At 35.7% G+C, this 27,477-nt stretch overlaps 2 protein-coding genes and 1 non-coding gene across 3 annotated transcripts; 1 reads left to right on the top strand and 2 right to left on the bottom strand.

Moving 5' to 3' along the window:
- The first annotated feature begins 2,053 nt into the window (after window positions 1–2,053).
- LOC145012109 (uncharacterized) lies at window positions 2,054–4,017 on the top strand. Its single transcript, XM_078970891.1, has 2 exons — window positions 2,054–3,781; window positions 3,911–4,017. Exon 1 carries the CDS (start codon window positions 2,284–2,286, stop codon window positions 3,748–3,750), a length of 1,467 nt encoding a protein of 488 aa, XP_078827017.1. The 5' UTR covers window positions 2,054–2,283; the 3' UTR covers window positions 3,751–3,781; window positions 3,911–4,017.
- A 3,868-nt stretch (window positions 4,018–7,885) lies between these two features.
- On the bottom strand, window positions 7,886–14,486 carry VLN3 (villin 3). The gene is made up of 18 exons (XM_078971533.1): window positions 14,070–14,486; window positions 12,421–12,560; window positions 12,220–12,319; window positions 12,047–12,115; window positions 11,714–11,950; window positions 11,456–11,633; window positions 11,241–11,373; window positions 11,005–11,164; window positions 10,779–10,929; window positions 10,437–10,696; window positions 10,201–10,338; window positions 9,989–10,126; window positions 9,785–9,913; window positions 9,548–9,706; window positions 9,191–9,457; window positions 9,031–9,105; window positions 8,464–8,952; window positions 7,886–8,379 (listed from the first exon to the last, which is right to left on the bottom strand). The coding sequence occupies exons 2-18, from the start codon at window positions 12,474–12,476 to the stop codon at window positions 8,266–8,268; spliced, it is 2,853 nt and encodes a 950-aa protein (XP_078827659.1). The 5' UTR covers window positions 12,477–12,560; window positions 14,070–14,486; the 3' UTR covers window positions 7,886–8,265.
- Window positions 14,487–21,748: 7,262 nt separating this feature from the next.
- LOC145013564 (small nucleolar RNA R71) lies at window positions 21,749–21,855 on the bottom strand. Its single transcript, XR_013665114.1, has one exon. It is a non-coding gene; the product is annotated as a small nucleolar RNA R71 (small nucleolar RNA).
- Between the last annotated feature and the right edge of the window lie 5,622 nt (window positions 21,856–27,477).

Genomic DNA, 27,477 nt, shown 5'->3' on the forward strand with positions numbered 1-27,477 from the left:
AAATGATTTTCCATTAATTGTTTATAAGATATTCAACATCTATCACATTTGTAAATTAAGATGACATCATTAATCCTTTGACACCTTAATCTAATCACTAACTTCTAGTTCGAGAACATCGTTTGCTTATTATTGAATCTTGCAATGTCAATTTATTTATTGTCAATATAATTAATAAGTTGTTTAAAAAAATCTATGATAAGTTATCAAGATTTTTTGATGGAATTCTACTCACCCACCGACGATGCATCACGAGACCTGTACCCTTAGCACACGTATTTGTACAATTTTACCTCTCTATTATTATTCATTTATCATTTATTATTCACAGTCAAACGGTAAACCGAAAGGACCCGAAAGGCCAAAAGGCCCAAAACCCATACAGAAATTAATCTTCAAATATTTTTTATATAATCACCCACGTGAAAACACATATTAACCTTCACACCCTGCTATTTTCACTTTTTCTTTAATAAGCTCTCTTTTTTCCCCTTTCTCCAAAACCGATACAAAAAATAAAATAAAACAGAAAATAAAAAGTAGTAATTTTATTATATATTCAAATATAACAACTTTTAAATTAATGTATTCAATACATGTAAAATATCAAGTTTTATTTTCCAAAAATAATGATAAATCTCTAAAGATCAATTCTAAATTGAGATTATATTTCGGATTTTAAACAAGTTATGATAAATATCATCAACTCATAAGTCATTGAATCATAGTCTTAATATTTCATAAATAAAGTGCATATATATATATATATATATATATATATATATATATATATATATATATATATATATATATATATATATATATATATATATATATATATATATATATCCAAAGTAGGAAATTTTCCATTATGGTGTTGCATAACTAATGGCCATCTCTAGAACCCCAAATGCACCGGCTCGCCATTACCCTTAAGGTCACTACAAGCCATGTTAAATCTCTTGGTTGCATAGAAATTGAATTTGTTGAGTCTACGACTTAGTGAGTTCATGTTTGATTATGCATAATGATTTTTGTCGTATGTATAATACAAGTTAGACATACGTTTTCATATAAACCAAGTGGTACAAAACTATATTGGCGTAACTATAAAAGAGTTGGCATTCGTTTCACGTCCTAACTCTACTTATTTTATTTTTGTATAGTGTTGTGCCAGCACATTTTATTTAAATGGAATGAAGATGTTATCCGACCTTGTTTTAAAACAATGTGAGTGGATGTACCCATACCTCGTGCGAATCAAGTAGTCATTGACAATCAATGTCTCGAAAGAGTGTTCAACTTCCCTCGATGATGGCTAAAGCTTATAATGATTGCATCTCAACAAACATTTGGCTCACTAATGGACATGTATAGAGAGCCAACAATTTTACCTCTTATATGGGTTTGGTGGGTTGTCCTAAGGTGGTGGACTGGATGAGGATATGGTGCCAAGATGTTAAGATGTAACTGGGAGACAAAGACTTTATTCAAGTTTTCTAGTAGATTTTTCTCACATTTTTTTAGTTTTTTATTATTTTATTGGCTTATGTTTTTACTACTATTGTTTGATATATTTAATTTTTTATGGATCTTATCTTAATCAATTTCGTATCACACTGTTATAGAAAGAAGCTTGTTTTCTTTTCCTTTAAAAATTTCCCATACAATTTGCTTTTAGAGGGTATTGAATTTTATTATAGAATATTCACATTGAACTTTTGTTTTTACTTTGTGTGCTTTATAATTGTGCTTGGCCATTCAATCGGATCGTTAGCACGTCACAAATGAAACTAAAATCATATTAGTTGCTATATATTTTAGATATAGGAGTTGTTATTAAGCATAAAATCTCAACTTTTCCTTGTCACATTCATTGTTTTATTTTTATTATAAAAAAAAGTGATATATAATGATAACAAAAAAGTTGTGTAACAACTATTCACATGTTTTTACATAAAAGTACTAAATAAACTTTAATGTGCATTGCATCTTTTGCCCGCTCTCAACACATTGTCAATAACTCCCCGTGCAACAGTTGGACCTACGACCCGTTGTTTAATGGAAATTGAATTTTAGTATTTTACCTTGTACTAAATTTGGTAAGTTGACACTTACTATCCTTTGTCGGTATTTCATGCCAAAATGAGAAAAGAATCATGAAGATAACACAAACTCTATTCCACAGAAACCAACACATTCAAATCACATAAAGACACACGGAGGGGATCAGAAAGAACTACCCAATTCTACAAAACAGAGGAGTATCGGAATCTAGAGAAAATGGTATTGACCGGAAAAATCAAGAAGAAAAATGACGGCGGCGGCGTCGGTGGTGGTGGTGGTGGTGGTGAGGGATGGGGAATGGATATATTCCTGGTTTTCTTCCCTGAAGAACATCAACAAGATTTAAGCTCCTCCACACCTTCATCGTCATTATCACCATTCAGATTTCCCACAGTTAACACCCTTTTCAAACGCATGAATTCCAGTCAAATTCTCAGAAGAGCTCAATCCACCATCTCCATTTGTGCTCTGCTCATCTTCTTGATGCTCCTCCTCTTCACTCTCTCAACTTTCGAACCCAACAACAACTTCATATCATCTCGTCTTCCCAACTCTCACACTACACTCCGATCAAATTCGCGTGCATTACAAGGATTGGGCACTCTGTATACACGCGGAACAATCGCCATGAACAACCTCCTACTCTGCCACGTTACAGAGTCTGTGACAACGAAAGATCTTAAATTGTTCTTGAGAGCATTTCACAGGTCTGGTTTAGCTTCAAATTCCGACCTTGTATTTATATTCCCATCGATTTCAACACCACAGTCTTTTGACAATGTGATTCTGGAAGAGAACGACTTCTTCCTGAAAATCATCGGAAGGTACAAAGCAGAAATGTGCAAAGGAAGTAAAGTTTTGGATTTTCCGGCGAGCTTCGACCTGACTCAGTTCGTGAAATCCGGCAAGAAGGTAAGGGAGAAAGGAGAGCCAATCTGGGGTGGAAAAGTGAAGACGAATAATTCAAGTTTACATGATTGTGGTGAAACTGATCATATCGAGTCAACTCGGATAAGTTATGGATCGGTTGTAGGCTTTGGTGTCGGCGAGCTTGATCCGGAAAACTCGTTATCCGGGTTCGTAGACCACGTTCCGATGAGTCTCCGAAGATGGGCGTCTTATCCAATGATATTGGGGCGGGTTCGCCGGAGTTATAAGCACGTGATGCTGGTTGACGTAAAGAAAGCTTTACTACTCGGAGACCCGCTCAGCCGAGTCAAAAATCAGAGTCCCGAGTCAGTCTTCTTGCAATCAACACCGCCACCATTACCACCTCTTTCAGCCAGACACCGCCCTAAGAACTCAGAGAATACCCATCAAAAAACAAATACAATCAACACCGCCGTCATAATGGGTGGAGTTCGTGGAGTCCGACGGTTGTCCGCCGCAATGCTGACGGAGATTGTCAGAGCTACCACAAACAAGCCACACAATAAAAGAAAGAACTCAGTCACCGAGTCAGGTATGCTCAGTCGTCTCGCCATGAACGAGTTTATCCTCAAGACAATTCGTCTGGTGACGTCATCCGAGTCAATACGGGAAGCTAGGTCACTCACTGAGTCGGCAATGACAAATCGGACGATTTTATGGCGTGAAAATAACGACACGGATATAATTGAGTCAGTTATTATGAAGCACATTTGTTCATTTCCCATAGATTCCACTGTCTACACGGATTGTTGACTATTTTGGTGAATAGAGACTATATGAAAAGGTACAAATTATTTTTTTTCTAACATTTAGCATATAAATATACATTAAAAATGTTATATATTAATATAATATGTAATATATATAATAAGAGAAATCTTATTCTTGGCCCGTGAAATAATGATTTTGCCAGCAAAACATTAACGTCCTCTTGCATTGATTGGCTGGTTGCTCGTTGGTGCATGCTTTGTTACGCCTCCTGTAAATCACTAAATTGTAATACTCCTCCATTTTCACAAATTTGATAGAATATTACCATTTAATATTATTTTACTCTTTATCATATTCACATCCATTTATAAGATTGTTAAATATTCATCATAAATGTAAAAAGTAATTTTAACAAAATCGTGTGTCAAAAAGGTAAAATTGTTATTTCCGACTTTGTATTTTGGAGTAAGTTTGTATAAGTTTAGTGTTATTCTATTGAAAGTTGTATATGGTTTTAAAATTCATTTATATATAAATGATCTTAGTAAGATGAATAAATATTTATTTTAAATAATAAACATAGAACAAAATGTGCATTGACATATAACTAAATAAAGGGGCTAATATCATAAATTACTAAAAGATTATTTTTCTAGTAAAGACAAATGTTGTAAAATTCATTTATATAATACCTTAAATTTTAAATCAAAATTTCATTTTTAAATTACCGAAAATATTGTTCATAAACCAAGTCATTGAAAAACATAAGTGTCAAATACAAATCATCATCACAAAATATCAGAGTATCACAGAATGCATCAGTAACAAATCTTCCAATGAGTGTGTACAATCAGACAGTTGCCTTTCTGCGATCCTCAGAAGTACCTGAAACACATATAATCAATAACTGTAAGCACGAAGTTTAGTGAGTTCCCCAATATACCACATACAACACATCATAATTAATCAGTTATGGATTATCAGCAACCCTGTGAACTATCAGTAGTCCCAGTGGGCAAACTGCACGTTCGATAGGTTATCAGCAACCCTGGAGACTATATGCAGTCTCAGTCACACATAAACAGCATAACACAATAATAACAGTTAGATCCAGTTGATCATCACAAATATAACTATTCTACCACATAGGTAAGATTAAATGAGGAGACTCACCTGATATTGATGATAGATTAATCCTACACCCGAACTGTCAGAACTAGACTTCGTATAATAACACAACAATTAACCCTAATTAATAATTAAGGTCCTCAACCCAACTTACAAGTCCAAATTCCACAACTAATCCCTTTAAGGGGAAAAAAAAAGACCATTTTCCCCGTCAATTGTCCAAACCTTAAATTTTGACCATAAGTCAAAAGTCAGCAAAATTCAACTATCCAGCGAGTACGGTGGGCGTAATCCTTCTTACGTGGGGCATATAACTGAAATCAGTGACCAACGGGAACGGGCCTGACTACGCAGGGAGTAGCCAGGAGTACGCCCCACGTACTCTGCCTGGTCCATACTTAACAAGTTTTATGTCTTAATCCATTAAGATACCTATCCCAACTTTATATCTGACCATTATAGAATGCCTTAACCCATAAAGTCACTGACTTTAATCCTTTGCATGGCTAGAAAGGGATCAATACATAAAACTCTAACTTCCATCACACTCTAAGTCACTTAACTCATGCATAGGCCAAGGGAAATGATCAAGCAACCATTTTTATGACTTTAAGTACCTTAACATGTCTAAAAGGATAGCCAATATGCTCTGGGGTACTTCATACTCACAAAGGTCCAAGTTTTGGGACAAAAGTTCATAAAAACTCATCTATGGAGATCTAGAAAGAACCACATCAAGGTATAAACTTTATACCTTCAAAAGATGCACAAAGTGAGGTAGTTTCTTGATCTACAAGCTTGCAAACAACACCACCTTATTCAATAGCCGTCTTCTTCAACAAAAAAACACCAAAATCACTAACAAACTTCAAAATCCTCACACACAAGGATTAGGCTCGAGATTAGGGTTTTGAAAGGAGAGGAACCCGATAAGGAATGTCCAAGGGAGGTATAAGGTGGATTAAATAGGGAGCAAACCCTTAAAATTAGGGTTTAGAGGCTAAGCTAGTACGCCCCACGTACGCCCAACGTACTAACATGGCTTTTGTGATCCAGGTCTCTCACAAGTACATTGCGCGTACCTCATGTACGTCCAACGTAGGGGCTGAAGTGCAAATCTTTTAGAAACAAGGGACCAATAGTGCAAACTTAAAATAGGTCAAGGGCTAAAATGAAAATACCTGAAATCGGATGTTACAGGTAAACTGTTAAAAATATCATTATTTAAATCAAATAAACTCCACAAAGCTAGAAAAAAATAAACTTAATAAAGTGAATGAATTTAAATAACTTTTATTATTAATGTACATATATGATTGTGGGTGAATGGAATATATATGTAAAGTTATTTAACTTGATTCCGAAATAAATGATATGAATGAGTAGAAGCACGTGGAACAACTTTCTTTTCTTGTTGGGGTTGTGCTTCTGCTTCCGCTTCTGCATTAAGTTTAATTTTAGCCTTTCTCGTGCTTCTATGAAGCTGCCTCTTTCTCGCTTTTACGTGTACATTTTTTGAACTACAATTTAATATTAGAGAAACTAAATTTTTATCGCTAAATCTTATAAAATGAACATTAGCTATATTTTTTTCCAATAATAAGCAAAGTGGTAATATGTTGTTGCAGACATAAATTTACGAATGAAGTAAAGAGATATAAACAATTTCTTTTAACAAATAACAAACCAAATATTTGGCACCATTCCCACAAACAAGACATAGTTTTTATAAATATATATAGTATCATATGTGAACTAAACACCGAAGACGATATGTATTAAATTATAATATGTATCACTTACTATAATGAAATAAAATGAGTTGATTTGGAGATTAGAATTTTATGGTGTACACCTTATTTGCGTTTTGTGGTTTTTATTGTTTCATCTATCTAAAAAAAATACAATTATTCAAATTCTAAATTGTTTTAGAAAATTGGAAAGGTTTAAGAGTCCACTATAGAGAAGTTTCCTACGTGGTCCACTACAAAGGAATAGTCAAAAGAGTGCATGCGTAAATCGTAATACCACAAAAGAAACTGTTCCCATTTTCTTTTTTTTATCATCAAGCGTAGAAAAATAAAACTGTTACACAATAATAAAAACTTTAATTATAGTCAAAAGGTTTTAAAAAATTCCTTTAATTTTATACATTTTGATTTGCCATTTTGTTCCTTTGTAAGTTAAAGTTTTCATCATGTTGCTGATTTGATGAAAATTTCGGATTTAGTCATTTCATGGAATTTGAATGTTTTCCTGTCTCTTGAAGTGTTTTTTTTTAACACCTACTATTTAAAAAATACGTTAATTTTTTTTGTAAAAATGACGGTTTTACCATCTATTTTTAATTTTAAAAGCTTGGGCTTTGTATAGTGGTGAAGGGGCCATGGCCCATGGGTGGGATGCGACTTACCTAATGATTAATGAATTCAAAGTTATCAAAATTTAACTTTTATGCAATGTAATACCTTTCTCATTGTCGATTTTATTTACAGGTTTTTGTGCCTTTTGGTTTTTCCCACAAAGGTTTCCATCCATATTCTCTGTGTTTTGGTTTATGATTTCATGCTTGTAGTGATCGTCATGATTAATTATATAACAACTTAACATTCCTTATAATGCAATTTTACATAAAACACATCAAGATTGATGAGATAAAAACATATGGTCTCAAATCATATGAAAATATGAGTTAGGTTTTATGTGATAGTAATGGATGTGACTTGTGAGGTTTTGTTTTTGCATATGTTATGAAGTAATGGGTCGGTGGTACTTTAGACACCAACATGATGTTCTCCTAGGTGGGTTAGACAACGACAGTTTTATTCTAAAATTTCAACAAACAATATTCATCGGTTTCAACAGTGGAAAAAATAATAATAAATAGGTACATGGTAGATGTCATAATAAATGTCCATATTAAATGTTAACCCATTATTATGTTTGCCAAGTCTAAAAAACAGATTCATGTGTAAATCCTGTTATTAAATTGTGTCAAAATGCCAAAAGTACACAGGACAAATAGAAAGGACATACATGATATGATAAATATCAAACAACAAACTTTTTTAACCCTTAATATCTGAATTCAAAATACAAACAATCACAGCACATGACATGACAACACATTTACAGTCTTACTTTTTCTCCAACAATAAATATTAAATAGCAAGTAATCCCACAAACAAACTCAAACCCAGATTACATTACATACCCAATCAAATCTAACAACCAGCAATCAAACCATATATCATAACATCAAAAGAGAGGCAAAAAAATCACTCTTTACTCAAGGCCATTATATCACTAACTCCTCCTATAACCACCAGCATCATAACTGATAACTGATAACAACACCAACACAACCAAAAACTAAGAATTGAAAGAATCATATCATATTCATCATCTCCCCACCAATGTTTTCAATTCCTAGAACAAATCCACCTTCTTCTTCAGCATATCCTGCTTCCATTTTGGTATCTTGTAGAACGCCTCTTTTGCCATTCCAAACACACCCTCAAACTCTTCACCTGACAGATAAGCCTAAACCAAACAACCAATAACCAACCAATAATGTTACTTATTCCCGTAACAGACTTTACAGTTGTGTGAAATTACAAAACTAACCTCTCTTCTCTTAAAGTCGATACCAGTCACCGGGTTCTCGGATTTAGCCCTCAATTGTTCATAACTGAAAGTGCTTTGACTGTCTACACTCTCGCATTCGTTTTCATCATTCTTTGGTGCTGAATCTTCTCCTCCATTGGTTTCTTGAACTTGAACTGGTTCGGATGTTTCCATTGTAACTTCTGAACCTTCATTACTCTCCAAACCATCAGAACCTTCTTCAGCCTTGGTGGCTGAGCCGCCTTCAGATGGTGGACTTCTGGTGGGCCGGACAGGTGAACCATCAGATGCACCCTTCTTTTCAGCTGTAAGAACAGAGGATAAAGCAGCAACAGCAGCTGCTCTCTGTGAACCCCGACTCGGTACCTTTGGTGAAGCTGATGATGATTTGGCGCTTGTTGGAGATGATTTGAAAGCAGAGTTTAATGCTGCTAATGCTGAAGCTCTTTGAGTGGGCCCACTTTGACCCCCGTTTGACCTATCTTGACCCTGTGATAGATAAAATATCAAAAACAATACCTTAAACAAAACCATAAACAACAACTAGGATGAGTTTGATTCATTTACCTCAGAAGCAGAAGCATGGCCTCCCCCAAATCCAAACAGTAGCAAAACCTTCTTCTGGAAGGAGTTCCCATGAGTCTAGGGAGAAGGCAAGACAGCATCCAAATTAATTGTTTATTAAATAGAAAATATTATATTACAATGGAAAAATAGCAAGACGAACATTAGCTTTTGCAGAGTCCCATGAGAAGAATGTTGTGAAGAAGGTAGGTTCGTTTCCTTCTGTAACTCTGTATAAGGGTACACATGGAGATAATCCATCAAGAGATGCAGCCAAGTCGATGTATTTCTGCCCAATTTCAAACGCATTTTGCTTTTCTTTGGAGTCAACGGATTGACCAACCCATATGAACACCTCGGAGTGTGTGTCTAAGATGAGCACATCTTCTGTCAACAGATCGTCTTGTGAGAAATTGTAGATCTCCTCAATCTGGAAGAGAGAAAGAAAGAAACCGCGATTTAGATCTTCATTTCGAAACGAGTGTTGTATATGAAATGAAATGAACAGTTGAGAATTCACCTCAAACTTTCCTTTATGGAAAGAGAATGAAAACAAATGGGGATCTCTGACGGATTCCTGCGCTGCTTTTTTACTGGTGTAGCCTTGTTTCCCTCCAAGGGCAAACCAGAAAGTTGAGTTTTCAGTTCCTTCTTTAGCAAATTTTACAGTGGCGCCAGGCTGGACAAGACGACAAAATAAAGTTCAAAGTCAACCAAAAACAAGATACGATACGATTCAAACTTATCAATATCATACCTTCAAAAATTCAGCGATTTTTGCAGCTATGCTGTGCTGCTCGACACTGCTCTGGTTTCCATGCCAGGTGAACAATGAAGAACCAGATTGAAGAAGAAAGCATTCATAGGTATTCAATGAGGTCGCCACCTGAAACAAACAAATTTCATCAGCCCTAATTTTTAACAAGTCGCACGCAATTCCAAAAGGGGCTCATAATCATACCGCATCTACTTGAACGGCTTTATTATTATGGGGTGAAGTTCCCGATATCTGAATTAGGGCTACACCATCTGAAGTGTAGGTTTCATCATTCAATCCTTTGTCTGCAATGGAGTTCTTGTATCCAGAGCTCAATCCACCCTAACAGCACAACATTTTCCATCTGAATCTAAATATCACGACAAAATATTTGAAAAAGCTAAAAATGTACCTACCTTTAACACAACCATAGGCTGAAAGATGGCGACAAACTGTGGAGGCTCTTTCCCTTGAAATACACGACCCTGAACTGGTCTTCCCTTGAGTGAATTAAACATTGTGGTAGCCAATCGAGCAGCAATGTTTTGGTCCTCCTGATGTTACAACATTTGCTTGTATCAACACTTTAACACAAGTACACAGAAAGAAGAAGAAGAAGAAATGAATTGAATTGAATGTTTTCAAGGGATACCTCGATGCTATCTTTGCCAATCCAACAGCACAAATAGTAATCTTCTTTCTTTTCATTAGAATGGTAAGTGTAAAGAACAATGTAGCAATCTCCACTGTAGAATTTACCAATGTCTTCTTTGGGTACTGTGGTTTTAGCATTGCCATTAATCCTCCACACCTCAATTTTCCCATTTTCTTCAAGCAAAGGTGGGACTTCTTCGGTTGCAGTAGAACTTTTAGCCAACCCTTTCAGCCCAACTCCTTGTTGCTTTAACAAAGCTAGTAATATACAAAAATAACACCATAACTACAACTAGTGTTATAACAGATTGTGAACAAAGAATATGCTTATTTTATTTACCTGCTACTTTTCCTCTACTTTCTTCAGGAGCAGAAGGTGCTGAACCAGATGGCCATGAGTCAAAGTTTGACTTGAACGAATGTGTCTCGTACCCTTGAATAAGTCGAGTTACACGGGTTGCTTTGGGCCGATTTTGGCTCACAATAAACTCCTAAAAATGTTTCAAATAATGTGATATATAAATTTAAAAAACAAAAAGTAATTGAATTTAAAGATTTAGATTTACCTCAGCAGCTTGCATGGCAGTTTTTCTTTCCTCCACTTGTGTTACTCTTCCAACCCACACAAACACCTCTGCACCACAATCCAGCAGATAACATTTGTTGTTTTCCAATAATGATTTGGAAAGTTCACCATCTACATCCTTAGTTTGACCTTCACTTATGCTGCAAAAAAGACGATTAAAAAAACAAGCATAATGTATGCCATTTAATCCATTAATCATATATATTATAATTATACCAATAAAGTTTTGGAGAAGTCTTTTCTGGAATTATATCATCTTCACTTGCAACCTTTTTGCCAATTGGAGCAAACCCACCAAAAATAACCCAAAATTCACCAGAGTCCCCTTCTGCTTGTAGCTTTCCATCATCTAAAAATGTTATTAATTTATCAATAACATATGACATAAAATGAATATATGTTAATTTAATAACCATTTAATGTTGACTTACCAACAATTGCAACCTCACATGTCCCTTCATGATATTTATCTTTCAAAAACTGAATAACTTCCAATGCTTTTGCCCTTTCTTGTATATTCGAATTCGCCCCATTGAATTGAAAGATTTTATCTTTAGTGTCCAAGATAAACACATCATCATGGTTCAATGTGGATCGAGAGAAAGGAACCTGAATAAACAACCATCATCAAAATCAAATTCAATGATAATATCAAATACATACAAGGGTAGTTTGGTAATTTTACAGACCTGTTTCAATCTGACAACACGTTTTCCTTTACAAGTGTACAATCGTGTCTGAAACTCTTCTTCTTCAACCTCTTTAAAACCAGATGCAACACCTCCCTCAAGTGGTATAATACATGGTTTAAAATATGATAAAAATTTATCAGATTCATGACCTTGAAGCTCCCTATATTGAACTGCACGACCACCTAGACATGCATCAAGTTCAACCGTTTTTATTGCTGCAGTTCCAGCTTCATCCTGATTTATTTATTTCATAAATTAACACCAATTAACAAAACATTATATCATTCAAAAAATAGCAGGTGTACTTATAACTTATAACTTATAACTTACCTGGCTAGTATCTTTTCCCAACCAGAAATGTATGTCATAATTATAAGCACCTCCCTTCCCAGAAGTAGTCTACAAATATACGAAGTTGTAAAAAAAAAAAAAAAAAAAAACAAACTTTTTGAGATAAAAATATATATAAGGAAAATAACAAGAGTTTTGGATATTATTAGCACCTGCAATACAATGTATGAATCACCAGAGTAGAATTTTCCATAATTGGACTTTGGTAAAGGTACTGGCTGAAAGTTTTCAATTCTCCATATTTCAGTTCCTCTATAAAGTGTTAAGTGAACATTCAATACAAAATTTTCTTTTTTTAGGTAATGTAAATGCTTCTTTTAATGTTTTAGAAAAAAAAAATTGAAGAAGGATACACTCTTTGACCAACTCCTTGAAATGCAGGTTCAAGAGTTTTTGCAGAGCCAGACATGGTGGAAAGTTGAAGATTGTATCTTCTTTAAACAAAGACAAGAGTCCACTGATGTAATCTTTATAAATAAATCACTGCAAAGATCTAAGGAAAATAGAAAAACCATTAGCATACTTGTAAAATGAAGGTAAAGCAACACTGAATTTATTAAAAAAGTATTTCTTTCCTTTAGTATAAGAAGCTGTGTTTGCTCGGGTAATGATAGATTAAAAATTATAATATATGGAATGTTGAGTTTTCATATCAAATTCAAAATGATGTTTCTTACAACAATATACTTTTAAGGAAATTGTATGCCGATTTTGTAAAGTCATTCTCTTAGGTTTATTGTATTTTTAGCGTAAGCTCGTTTATTAGTTACGAGTTTGTAATAATTTAAGTTAATTTAAAAATGTTCTAGAGACTACTTTTTGTTATTTGTTGTAATGTATATGATTATGTAAATTTCTTACATTGAATTGAGTTGAACTAAAATAAATATATAATGCCGAAATGTGATGTTAATAAAAATGTTTAGGTGGTGGGAACGAAAAAGAAATGGATAACTTGTCTGGAATATTTAAAACTTAAACAAATATGTTAGGTTTAAAAACTATATAAGGATTTATCAAATTAATCAACAAACATTGTTTATATAACCTTCTGGCACTTAATCACATAATGCAAAAGGATGCTTAAGCAGTTCATTTGAATATATGCAATATAATTAATTTTAGATTATGTAAGCCTATGATATGAGAACTAAAACTTTAAGCCATTATTCTCTCTCTACACATTGTACTTTCCACATTAATGTCCATAATTATCTTAATGTATCTATTGCATATCATCAATAAGATGCAACAGCATACTTGATAATTCGAACAAGAGTAAAGTAACTAAAGAATGTAAGATTCAAAAATCATCATTAACAAGCTAACACATAAGCCCAGCTACTGTCACATTCGATGATTCAATTAATCAAAATCTCCAAATGTTCTTGAATTTGTCGAACCCTTCAGATATTGGGCATGTTTAACACTCCATTCCTATAAAAAGATCGGGGTAAATTATCCAAAAAGTTTCATGCTTGATATCCAACTCTATCTGCAACAAATTTTCCGTGATTCCATGGAATTACTATTCAAAAACTTATCTTCCAGAAATCAAGAACGAGTCCACAGCATAGTCAACACCATAACCCATCTGAAGAAAAATTTTGATTTCGAAATGTATGTACCAACTTTATACCCTAGAAGATATCGTGCATTCGAAAACATAGTTCGATAATAAAATACTAATTCTCTGGCACCTATCGATAGATCCAACCAATTATGTTAATCAACCATCGAAAATCTTAAGCGCCGATATCGAGAAGAAGAAAACTCACTAGATCAAAACAACAGAGAAATCATTCCCCCAATTCGAACTATAATTCATGCCAAAGAGACCCTCAAACTGTTAATTCAAGTTGAGGATCATCAATTTAAGATCCAAACAATAGGAAAATAAGTTGATGGCAAAATTAAGTACACAAAGCGAGAGATCTAAGTAACTGGAGTGAAAATCTAGGGCGAAATCAGTTGGTTAAGTAATCGATTACAGCAAACATACCTGTGTTCAGATCTCGACTGCTTCCGGCTTCAAAAAGAGTATCAGGAACTGGGTTTTAGAGAGAATGAAACGGCAGAAGGACAGAAAGACGAAAACGGAGCTGGCAAAGTATTATAGAGAGAGAAAGAGGAAGGAGTGCAAAAAAGAAAGTTAATAATTGGATTTATGGGTTGGTTTTCTGAATTTTTATTTTCTTTAATTCTTGACGTGGGGGTGGGGGCTTTTTCTCTCTCCAACTTTTTGAGGATTTGAGATTTGAAGAAAAGCTTCAAGTTCTTGGGTATGAATACATCAATGGCGATCGAAAGGGCGTATATACGAGGAACAATTATGAAGCCTGTTGAAAAGAAAATTAAAAAAAAGTTGAATTTGAGGCAAAAATCCGGTGACAGTGGCACCGGCCTTGCCGCCTTTTCGTTCCATTTTCTTATCTTTTTCTTGCTTTTCGCTTCCGTAATCTTATTTTCTTTACTTGTCAAAATAAATGAAATATGTTTGTGTGGTCCGAAATAAGTTTCCATTATTTTAATTCAAAATATTTATTTGTTCTTTTAAATATAAAATCATAGTTCAAATTAGAAATTAAATATATGTGAAAATACAAGAATTTTCAAATGAAAGTTTCAATTAAAACATAACATACGTTTACGTTTCACTTTTTGAAAAAACACTAGTAAGGACTCTTGTTTGAAGGTGTTGGCTCTTGTATGCACGGGGAAGAATCACTAGTCCTTTCACAATAAATGATGATAGGCACCCAAAAAGACCGTTTACAGACGGCGGTGATGGTATGTAGGTGTTATGATGGTTGTCTTTACTGGAGATGGGTGTCGAATCTCTCTCTCTCTCTCTCTCTCTCTCTCTCTCTCTGGGTGGTGAGGTGTCCTTTCATTCAAGTGGTTGTGTAACACCCGTTTTCCTGATTTGATCGGTTGAAGACTTAAAGATTTCAAAGATAAAGTTTTGGGGAAAACCTTATGCCACGATGTGGCAGGATGTTGGTGACGACGTGGCCACATCATCTATATGATGAACACGTTTGAGCATTAACCACAATATGGTCGAGTGTTCACCACGGCGTGGCGGCGACAGGTACCTAAGCTCTAGACTTCATGCTTTATGCCCTATTTAAGCAACATGTTGGCTAGGGTTTCACCTCATTTCCAGCATCCCTTTCCTTATAAGCAAACCATATCCCCTCTTTAGTGTTTTGTGGGAATCTTGGCATTTTGGTATATTTTAGTGGAAGGATCAAGGTGTTGAGGTGCAAGCAAGTTAGATCCAGTAAGTGTTCAACTTCCTCTTTAATCCTGCACTTTGGTAAGCATTTAAAACTCTACGTTTATGTTTCATTTCCTTTAGATCTAAAAAGTGAGCAGGTTTCCTAGTGTTATGTAACTCTTGAAAGATTGAAATTGATAAAGTTGGCAACTTTATCACTTTATGAGGTCGCTATATAATCATATATTAGTAAATCACTTGTTTGATGCCATGCATGGGGTTTTGACTCCATTTTCTACTTTTTAACCTAAGTTTAGGGGAGGACATGCATTGGACATAAAGTTAGGATTTTTATGAATCACTTGGATGCAATGAAGCCTTCTAGAAAGTTAGAATGGGTAGCTTAAAGTATTAAGGGCTCAATGAAGTTTTGGATTTGGCAGTGTTGCCACGACATAGTGGTCCAATCCGTTGTGATCTGCTTGAGCTAGACCACGACGTGGTGGTTTAGAGAGTTAACTTGACTTTGACCGTTGACTTTTGACCAATTTGACTTTTGGTTAAACTTTGGTACAATTTAGTGTTTAGCTAATGACTAGTTCCGGTTTGCCTTTAGGTAGGTTGTGTAGCTATTTTTATCGTTGAGATTGTTATAGAGCTTATGTTGTTTAGCTCATATGAGTTTTCTTACTGTGTTACTTATATTATATGTTGTATGTGACCTGTTGATAGCTTGGGTTTGATGATAACCCAATTGGTTGTATGCGAACTGTTGATAGTTTGGGGTTGCTGATAACCTAATTTGTTGTATGTGAGCTATGATAGCCTGAGGTTGTTGATAACCCAATTTATTGTATTTGAATTATTGATAACTTAGGGTTGCTGATAGTCCATAGGATTGTTGATAACCCATGGTTATTTTATATATATTTGCAATGTTGTGTTGTATGTGATACCTTGGAGTTGATGATCACCCAATTTGTTGTATGTGAGCTACTGATAGCCCGCGGTTGTTGATAACCAAATTTGTTGTATTTGAGTTGTTAATAACTCAGGGTTGTTGATAGTCCATAGGGTTGCTGATAACCCAATGTTGTTTTGTATATTTTACAATGTTGTGTTGTGTGTGATACTTTGGGGAACTCACTAAGGTTTGTGTTTACAGTTGTGGATTAAATGGTTTTCGGGTACTTTATTAGTTTATGAGGAACCGAAGGTGTAACTATACACACACATCAACAGTTTTACGAGTTGATATTTCATAATACTTTCATTATAATTTTGATTTATGGATTTCAATTTATGAAAAAATGGTTTTGCTTTGAGTCTACATTTATGAAAATGAGTGTTTATGCCAATTTTAAAATTTTAAAATTTATTCTTAAAATTGGGACGTTACAGGTTGAGTGTTCAAGTTCTATTTGAAAAAAAGTTGTGTAATTTAAGAATATATTAGTGTGTGTATGCGTGTCCTCGTTCTAACAACTCTCTATCTCACTTTATTTATCTCTCTCCCACCTCGAAATGCAGAAATCATATGTGTGTGATGCACTGCTATTATGCCACCTCCTTCCCCTTCGATGTAGAGGCACTTGGAAACAAAACTGAAAACTGTAAGCACGAAGCTTAGTGAGTTCCCCCGTCATATCACATACCATACATAACACATAATGCATAGCATAACTAGGTACTAACTACCCATTCGATCCTGTCGACCGATACATTGCCTAGCATATCAGGGTGCTGGCCTCCACTTCGGTCCTGTTGACCGGTATCTTGCCTAGCATATCATGGTGCTAGCCTCCCCTTTCGATCCTTTCGACTGGTATCCGGGGACTATTTCACCCCCTACCACTACCACATAATATCATAGCAAATATGTCAAAATTTGTCTAACATAACTGGGTACTAACTACCCATTCGGTCCTTTCGACCGATAATGGGGTCTAACATACCCCTCCTATCACATATCACATAACATCATAGCATATTAGCACATAATCATAACAGATAGCAACATACCAGATAATTATCACAAAGACAATTATCTCTACTATAACTCTTACTAGTGGGTCGGCCGTGGTGCCTTCGACCCACTTCTACTGGAAGGTAACTCGCCTCGTAAAGCTGATTGTCGAATTTGTCCTCGGTGTCAGGATCAACTCCTCTCAAATCCTACACATAATCATCTTCCTTAGTTACCATTTCATGGTCAACTTAGGTCAAGGTTTGGACGTTTAGGCATTAACTCGTCGAGTTCCTCATGAACTCGTTGATTCCACCTTCATGCAAGGTGATGCTCTTAGTGTTGGACTCGCCGAGTCCATCTTCATATTCTTGGGACATAGCCTTGAACTCTCCGAGTTCGTTCATACACTCGGTGAGTCCCATGATTTTCAGCTCCACAATAAGTCCAACTGATTGAGTGTTCTTCTAACTTAACACCTTGTATGTTATTAGGAGAGATTTGGTGAGAACTACGAGCTGAGTCGCCGAGTCACACGAGTGACTCGCCGAGTCCCTCTATGTCCACAACCATATGATCGATTTCAGTTGGTCTTATTACATCCAAAAATATATCTGACCTGATAGGGTCTATTATACACAAACTTTACGTCCATGCATGGGCCATTTAGCTCAAAAGGCCCTAAAATGGGGTTTAAGAGATGCATGGGGCTCTCATGGTAGTAAAGGTGGCACCTTTATGCCATGAAAACCCTCCTAGGTTCAAGATCTGAAGTCATTACTCTATACCATGCTCTAGACCCGAATGTGACTTAGAAATATCCCAAAAATGACAAGATTCAAGCACTAAAGAGGATCCAACAAATGGAAGTCAAGATTAGAGTTTTTTACCTCAAATGATCTGGAAGTGGAACACAACTTCTATTGGATTAATGTCTAAGTCCATAACTATAACTGGTAATACCTAACCCGACCCGACATGGTCCATTTGGGTTGCATGGCATCATGCATTTGGATAGACTATAATGAGAGAAATAACACTTAAGGTTGGTTAATATATTATAAGTTTTAATATATTAATAAGATTATTTAATTAGTAGTGATCAAGAATTAATCTAGGATTAATTAAGTGAACAAAAGAAGACTAATTAAATATAGGTTGATTGTGTAAATCATCCATACTTATATAGTAGGCTAATGCTCCATGGATTGTCAATTTGGGCTAAAACCCATAAGATGCTCCATGGTGTATTTGTACCCATGGATCATGGAAATGAAAGGCCATGACAATTAGGGTTTACATGGTGTAACCCTAACTATATAATGATCTTATTCTTGGAGAAAATTGGCCATTATGTGTGAGAGAAAGGGCTAGTCGATTTCATGAAGTGTGTATGTTCTCTCAAGTTACTCCAAGTGTATTTGGTGTTGTGTGAACCATTTGAGGTGTCACACTTGGGGCACTAGGCACTCAAGATTCATGAAGACAATCTACATCAAAGAGGTATGTAATTCTAACTTGATATATTCATTTGAATCAATGTTATTATGATAGTTAGGATGAATACCTTGGAAAGTTCATATATGCATGTATAATAGAGAAAACATAGATCCAAGGTACTTAGGGTTGCATTTACACTTAGGAGTGTTAGAATGCTCAAAACCCAACAATGGTATCAAAGCTTAGGCTTGCGTTCTCTTATACTTGATGCAAATGTGTTTTTTTCAAAGTTAAATATGTCCAAACCATAAAACTCGATGATTTTATGCAAAAAAACTCGACGATTTCATCATTTTAGGCATGAACTCGACGAGTTTTGGGTGCTAACAGCTTGTTGTTTGCTCTTTTGGCTGGAATTGGACTAGGAACATTACCCTAAGCTGTTTTTGACCTTATAAACTTGTTTTTGATGTGGTAATGTTCATGCTAATCCAATTTCAAGGATAATTGTCAATAGATTCATATTTTGTATTAGTTTAAAAGTTATGCTAATTACATGAAAATGTTTGATGTGAATTATCTTTGTTCATATGAGTTGCTTAGATTAATAGATAAGTTAATTGATTATGTGTTTTCAATCCATTTTAATCTAAGAGTTGATTATAAAATGTGTTTTTGTAACTTGTCCTCAAGTTATATGAAAAGTCACATTTAAGTTTCATAAAACTCATAAAAACTGGCAATGGTTACAAAAATGAAGAGTTGTGTCCTCAAGTTATGGAGGTTCAAGAGTCATGATATTGCCATATTTATACATATTTTTAGGCAATATTTAAGTGCATTTTTATACATATTTTGGTCATTTGCATAGAATAATGATACTTATAAGGTTAAATTATATTTTGCAGCAAAAAAGAAGGCATTTTGAAGAAAGGGACTAAAAGCGTTGAAGGATGGAACTTTGGAGGTTGAAGGCTTGAAAGACAAGAAAAACACCCAAAAAAAGACGTGCTCACGACGTGAATAGTTGATGGTTCACGACGTGAGTATAAAAAGTTAGAAGATAAGTATCCGGGGAGAGGAATCCTTGGCGATCACGATAACTTCGAGTTCATGACGTGGACAGTGATTTTCCAAAAGATATATATACCCTTCTCCATTACGATTAAAAAGACTTTTGGCTGAAGGAAGAGGTTCCATGAGGCGATTTAAATCAGAAGAAAGGTTCTGGAAAAGGGTTTTCAACACCAAAAGAGTAAAAGTTCATAATTTGTTTACTTGTTTAATACTTATGAACATGTTTTCTTATTTAAATTGTGTTTATGTGTTAGTTGCTACTATGAGCAGCTAAATCTAGCTACTCTTATCTAGCTAGATGAAGCTTCTAACTTATGAATAGCATGATTTTATATGGATTTATTTAGTTGGTGAATTGTTTGTGTTCGATTTATTGTTACCTAGCATGCTTATGTTATTACTTTAAGTTGCCTTAATTCATGTTGTGTGTAGCATAGTGACCATTAACTGCATGAACATGATAACCTAGTAATTTAATGAACATTGAATTGCTAGAGGTAGGATCAACCGTAATCTTAGTTAATAATTGAAGTAATTAACTTTGATGTACTAGAGAACATAAATGATGACCATAATTGTGTTTGCATGATAAATCTTACATAGCATATTCGTAGCATAATTGGTTATGTGTTTAATTGTGTGTGACCATACATAGTTATACATGAATTAATTAACTATTGGTAAATTTAGACCTAAATTACTAATATAATAACAACCAACTTAATAATCCATAATCATTAGCTAGCCATAAGGACAGAGTGGATTCGAACTAGATAGGAGTGTTTTTAATTATTGATTGAATTTGAGTTAAGTTAGTCTGATCTTGCAAAACTAAATAAAAACCCCTTTTAGCTTATTAATAATTAGATTAATTTAGTAGTGAATAGATTAATTAATAACACCGTTTCCAGTGATCGACACCCGACTTACCTAAATTATACTGTAATCTGACTAGGTACACTGCCTACAAGTGCATAGTTAGTCTAAGTTTGTTAGGTTATAATTATTAAAATTAGTGGGTACTACCATGCACATCAAGTTTTTGGCACCGTTGTCGGGGAACGGATTAGTTAATTATTAGTTTGTTTGCCTTAAATTAATCGATCCTTTTTGTAGTGTAAAACCTGTAAGAAGTTACTTTTCTGTTTTATTTTTTTTATTCTCTGCATTACAGGATTCACGACGTGAACCTTTTATATTCACGACGTGAATTCTGAAGTCCTTAGTTTTGCTTATTTTAGTCCGTTTTTCTTAGTTCAATTTTACGTTTTTTTTACAGGAGTTCATGACCAGAGGCTCTAACACCCCTTTGGTGATACCACTTGAAGATTCCGAGTCAGCAATTCACAAAAAAAACAAGGACAAGAGCGTGAAAGAAGATCAAACACCAAATAAGACACCTTTACAAGAATTCAAATCAGTGTTCTCAAAGAAATTAGGGAATAAAACAGGGGAGTCAAGTTCATCTTCAAAGCACAAGAGAAAGCTTGAACACTTGGATCAAATACCCGTCCAAACCGAATCCGAATACGATACCGAGCCTGAATTTGAAGAACATACAAGTGAACCCGAGAATGAGCCAAGGCACGAGATGGAAAATATTGAAGAAATGTCCATGGGAGCTTACAAAAAGAGAATTCGAGATGATGTTGGTCCAGGATTAGTACAACCTACAATCCCTGCCACTGCCACATTCGAGCTGAAGGGACATATCCTTTCCGCACTAAAGGATATCCTATTCTATGGAAAGGATCATGAGGATGCGTTCAAGCACTTAGATGAAGTGATCGATATTGCTGATTACTTCAATGTCCCAAATGTTAACAGAGACACCGTCTTGCTAAGGATGCTTCCCGTTACCTTTAAAGGAGCTGCAAATGATTGGTTAAAAACACTCCCAACCGGTACAGTAAATACTTGGGCTCAAATGCGTGAGCACTTTCTAGACCAATTCTGCCCACCATCCAAGATTGCTAAACTCAAAAAGGTAATAACCAATTTTGAGCAAAACTCGGGGGAGTCACTTTACAAAGCTTGGGAACGTTACAAAGGGTTGTTAAGGAATTGCATGCAACATGACCTTAACATTCAACAATAGGTGTCGATATTCTATAACGGGTTCAATGTGATGACAAGACAACTCCTTGATTCTCAAGGACCACTTACAAAGAAAAATATGGGCGAAGTCAAGGAATTGGTCGAAGAATTTGCAAAACACTCTCGTGAATATCATAGTCCAAGGAATGAAGGCATTAAAGGAGTTGGGGGTGTACAACCTAAAGAGATGGTTGATGTGATGGCAATTCTTAACACTATGGAAAGGATATTGACACAAATGGACCAATCAATTCATGCAATTAGAGTTGGTTGCGAGAGATGCAGTGGCCCACATTTGACAAAAGATTGCAACTTTGATGAATATGGAAACAAGAAAGCTCAAGTTTGCTATTCGAGTGGGGACAAGTATAATGAAGATTATAGGAAACCAAAGAAAGAGTGGCTGTCCTATGATGAATACAGGAAGCAAAAGGAAGAAAAATATAGACAAACTGGCAGAGGCTTCTACCAAAAAGAACAACCACCAACTAAGAAGAAACCCGATCTAGAGACCATGTTAGTTAAGTTTATGGAAGCTTCAGAAAAGAGAAACGAGGCTACTGATTATGCTATTGATGAACAAAGAGCTTTAATGAAGAATAATCACGCATTGATGATAGAACAACAAGCTTTAATAAAAAATCAACAAGCCTCTATCAATAATCTTGAAGTGTAACTTGGTCAACTGACCACTTTGGTTCATGAGAAGATGTCCCCGAAAAATCCTGAAAAGAAGACCCAATCTCACGTAATGGCCATAGATACTGAAGAAGAGGCCATCTCTGAGTTCCTAGAATCATTAGAAGTGGAGCCATAACAGCCCGATCCAAAGCCAAAGAAGCCAAGACTCGAAAATAAAGAAGCTGCTGGAACACACAGTTCATGACGTGAGCCCGCAATGCTCACGTCGTGGGCTCTGTCTGAACAGAAAAATTCCATCTTTGTTTCAGCTTATCAACCAATTTTGTCGTTTCCTTCCCGAGCTACCCTTAGTCCACTGGAAAGAGAGCATATAGAGTTTATTAAGCACGTGAAGGGTATCCCGATTAATACTCCCTTTGTCGAGTCGTTATCCAAAATTCCCGAATATGAAAATTTTTTACAAGACTTGATAGACACTCATCAGCAACTAAAGAAGAATTCTAAAGTTATTCTACGTGTGCAAAGTTCAAGGGTTGTATTGGGAGACATACCTAAGAAGATGGGGGATCCTGGACGACTCACTCTGCCATGTGAGTTTGGGAACAACATGAAGGTTTATACTTTAGCTGATTTTGGGGCTAACATAAATTTGATGCCTTATTTATTTTATCAGAAGTTGGATATTCAGAAGTTGAAGGCTACAAGGATGACTATTCACAAGGCGAACCGTTCAGTGACACAACCCAGGGGAATTGTGGAAGATATTTTAGTAAAAATTGGGAAATTTGTTTTTCCAATAGACTTTGTGGTATTGGATATGAAGGAAGATCCCAATGTATCGATTATTCTTGGTCGCCCGTTACTTAACACAGCTGGAGCCCTTGTTGATATACGCGAGTCTAAGCTCACCTTGAGGGTTGGTAGTAAAATGGAAATTTTTGGGATAGAAAATGGCTTTCAAGGGGATCATGCTCAAGAAGAGGTTTTCAACATTGATGAAGAGAATGAACTTGAAGAATTAGAGAAGCTCATGGAAGAAGAAATCAAGACAACTCATCAAGTTAAAAGAACAAAACCAAGAGCATTTGTTCCATATTTAGTTGAAGTCATTGCCTACATGAGTCCAACTTCTTGGGTGATCAAGGAAGATGATGAGATGACGAGTGATGAAGAGGAGGTTACTTGAAAAGTAAAAAATTTAGTGGTGAAAGAAGAGAAGGATGCTGTGTAGTGTAAGGTACAGACTAAAGGTACCAAACGCAAACTTGATGGAGACGAGGTAAAAGCTAAAAAGGAAAATTCTAAAAAGGCGTACAATAGACGAGTTCAAGCTTACAAAAGGCGTTTGAAGGAACAAAAGCTCCTAGTGGTGGACTCTTCAGATGATTCAACGTAGGAGGCACAGATTCCAGCTTAAGACTCCTAAAAAAGAAGCGCTTCTCGGGAGGCAACCCGAGGTTGGTTTCCATTTTCTTTCTTTTTATTTTTAGTTTGTAGCGTGTTTTAGTTCTTAGGAAGTCGATCATGCCATCCGAATTATTATCTGCCTAGGGAGTCGTTAAAATAAAGTGTTAACACTTATTACATATCTTACAAAAATTAAAATTGGATAAATTAATGAATTTCATGGTCAGATAGAATTCACGACGTGAATTTAGATAAAATACGGGGAAGGTTGTTTGTTTGATAACTATAATTTTGAAAGTCTGCCCAAATTTCATTTACCCACTATATTCCTTAGCCCACTTTAATTGGCCCAATTTTTCAGTCCATACAAAACTCACGAAGTGAACCATTCCAGATTCACGACGTGAGTTGGGAATTATTTGGGACCACAGATTAAAAGATAAGCCATCACTTTGACCAAACCACTTCCCCAACCTCACGAAGTGACGATAGTTTTCTGGTCCCCCCACCCGATTTTGATAAAATTTTATTTAACTCAATCCTTTTGCTTACGTAATCTTCATCACAAAGGTAATTGTCTCTTATTTCTTTTGGTTGATTGTCACTAAATTGTTGATTTAGGGGTTAGATTTTTTCATATGTGTCAATGTCGGAATTTGGCCCAATTTGTGTTATTAATCCATCATATGTTACTTGATTGTGCTTAAAAATGGTTTATGAGTAAACCCTAACAACAAAATTAAGTCCCGAATTCTGATTTTAGAGTCCATTCCTTACTGTGTATCGCGAACTCACGACGTGAGTTTCATATGACTCACGACGTGAGTCCTGTGCAAACAACAAAACTTTTCTGTGGCTATCTAAATTATTGGATATTTGGTTTTGCGTTTGTTGCTTGTTTGTTTTTGCAGATATGAGTCCTAGAAGGGAGACGCCTCTTGGAGTGGCGAGTTTACACCCGTTTTACAATTTTCCCGCAACGCGACATCTTAACACGATGGAACAACAAATTACAGTGGCTTTACAACCGATAAATTGCAGTTGCTCCAACAATTAATTCGACGCGGTTGAGGGAAGTCGGGCTCATGGACAGGCTGTCCCCGTTTTTGACGAAAATGTTTATTGGAAATGGGTATTCACTCACTTGTTCTGGATGGCGCAACATGTTTCGGATCCAAGAGCACGTGTATAAGGAATTTTGTGTTGAGTTTTCTCAACAGTAACATTCCAGGAGACTGTCCAAGACTCGCATTGGCCACAAGCTTTGGTATTCCGGTTAGGGGGTGAGTATCGAGAGTGCAGCCTCGTTGAATTAGCTTAGAGGGTTGGAATATATGATCGACGAGAGGCAATGACTCCCAAATTTGGTATGTTCTTGAGTGAGGCAGCTAGAGGGTACATGGAGGGTGTCACTTGATATGCTTTATGGCATGGTATTGCATCCATGATTTTTAATTCCAGGGTGTCTCTTGAGAGTAGTATTCGGTCCCCTATCCACCGTTTAATCCACCGTTTCATCACATTCTCCATCAATCATAGGATACATGGAGATAAAGTAACCAAGCAAGATCTATTCTTCCTATGGTGTATCTTGCATCCAGGAGTGTGTTGCAACAATCCTTATTTTTTGCATGTTTTCTGGCCGGGTCAGCAGCTAGTTCTCACCCGGGGAGCCCTATTTGTGGAGGGAAATTTATTACGTGTCTGGCACGCTCATATCATTTGTTTGTCCCTGATATTACTCGTTCTATGACTTGTGTGGATGAGCATGATTTTGACATGGGGTATTTGGAGACCATGCGGGGTGTCAGAAACTTTCGTTCGTATTGGGGATAGTACCTTCCGATGATGAGGGTAATGATGGTGATGAGCATCCTGATACACATCCAAAATAGCAACCACATCCACGTATGATGCGCAGAAACGTGAGAGGAAGAGGTGAAAGGTGGCAACCAATGCATCCACCCGCTCCTATGGTAGGATCCCAAATTAGGGACGATATGGCTGGGTATTTTGACCATTTATCATTGAGCGTCAACTAAATTGGGGGTACTATGGAGAACATGGTTCAACATTTCCATGTGGATCAGCCGCCTAACCTTGGGTATCATTACCCAATTTGCCCGAGGTAGACAAAGTATCGAGGACATGGAGGCGACGGAGCGGGTACTAGCGGGGTGAACGAGGATGAAGAGGGTGATTGATTGTTTCTTTTCGTTTTATTATTTTAGTTTTATTTTGTTTTTATTTTTATTTGTTTGGATTGTAAAACTAGTAAGATATTATGTTACTTTCTTTTCTCTTTCTTGGTTGTTATTTTTTAGCATTGCTAGGAGTACATGCAAAGGATGTCGAGATATGAGTGCATATGTGTTTAGCCGGGAGTGTTTAAAGTCGAGAGTCGAGACCCATAATTTAAATTAAGTGTGGGGTGAGTCAAGCGAGAAGAAAGTTAGAGAGAAGAGTCGAAATTGATAGGGTTAGAAGAGTCTTAATCTATTAAGACATGGGGTTGAATTTAAGAATTGAAAGAAAAATATTTTTGGGATACCAGTTTTCACGTCGTGATCCCTTTGTTATTCACCTCGTGAGTCAGTGTCCAGTGACTTTCCAGAACCCGCTTCCAATCAAATTCACGACGTGAATCTTCATAAACGCACGTCGTAACTTTACCGTTTTCACAAAGGAGTTTTATTTTTCCATATTCATTATGGGGTTCACCACCATTCTTTTTGGGATTATTATGAAGATAATCATGACTCAATTTCTCTACCATGCAATGTGGCGTATGCTTTCCCACATTGTTCTGCTCATTTTGCACATTTTTCTCCACCACATTTGTTGAAGATTGAAGATTCGATTCCATATTTTGTTGGTACATTACTTATCTCGCGTGTTTAAGATCCAAGTTTCTATTTCTCAAAGTCTGTATTCAAGCTGCACATTTTTTTTCCACACTTTTGGAGATGATCACGCCACTATCCTAGGGGAGTCTGTTCCTTTTTCTCCTTTCTCTTAATTTTTATATTAATTTAAGCATACAACGAGGGCATTGTATGAAATAAGTGTGGGGTAGGGGGTAGAAAAAGTAAATTGTTAGATAATTTGGTAAATTTTGAAATTTTTAATAATTAAATCTAGTAATAATAATTTGAACTGTAGTTGCTAGTGTTATATGGGATGATCCGATAAGAGCTCAAATGTTTAGTTGAGCCAATACACGTTATAGTGCATTTGTGGCCTCCCTTATTTTAGTGAAATCATGGAACAAAAACATAACCTTGCTTAGTTTGAAGGATGCAATATGTTTAGCATCGTGTACCAGAAATGTATCTAGGAAAATTATTATCTTTAAGCAATTAAGGTTGAAGTTGAGTGCCCCTACTTAAGCATGTAGGGTTTTGAGTAAGAAAAAAAGTGAGTTACATGTTAAAAAAAAAGTGAGAGAGAATTACAAGAAAAAGTTTGAAGAATTTTTGGAGCATCAAAGTCAAAGTATGAAGATCAAAGATAAAAAAATTACAAAGAAATTCAAAAGTTGAAGATACCCAAAAATCG

This window comes from Lactuca saligna, chromosome 8 (genome assembly GCF_052625555.1).
Source record: "Lactuca saligna cultivar CGN05327 chromosome 8, ASM5262555v1, whole genome shotgun sequence".
In the NCBI taxonomy this organism is placed as follows: domain Eukaryota; kingdom Viridiplantae; phylum Streptophyta; class Magnoliopsida; order Asterales; family Asteraceae; genus Lactuca; species Lactuca saligna.

Coding starts and splice junctions, on each gene's coding strand:
- LOC145012109 (XM_078970891.1), top strand. CDS start 2,284: ATGGTATTGACCGGAAAAATCAAGAAGAAAAATGACGGCGGCGGCGTC.
- VLN3 (XM_078971533.1), bottom strand. CDS start 12,476: ATGTCTGGCTCTGCAAAAACTCTTGAACCTGCATTTCAAGGAGTTGGT. Junction 10,127..10,200: donor AGCCTATGGTTGTGTTAAAG/GTAGGTACATTT, acceptor TTGTGCTGTTAG/GGTGGATTGAGCTCTGGATA. Junction 8,380..8,463: donor TCGACTTTAAGAGAAGAGAG/GTTAGTTTTGTA, acceptor TGTTTGGTTTAG/GCTTATCTGTCAGGTGAAGA.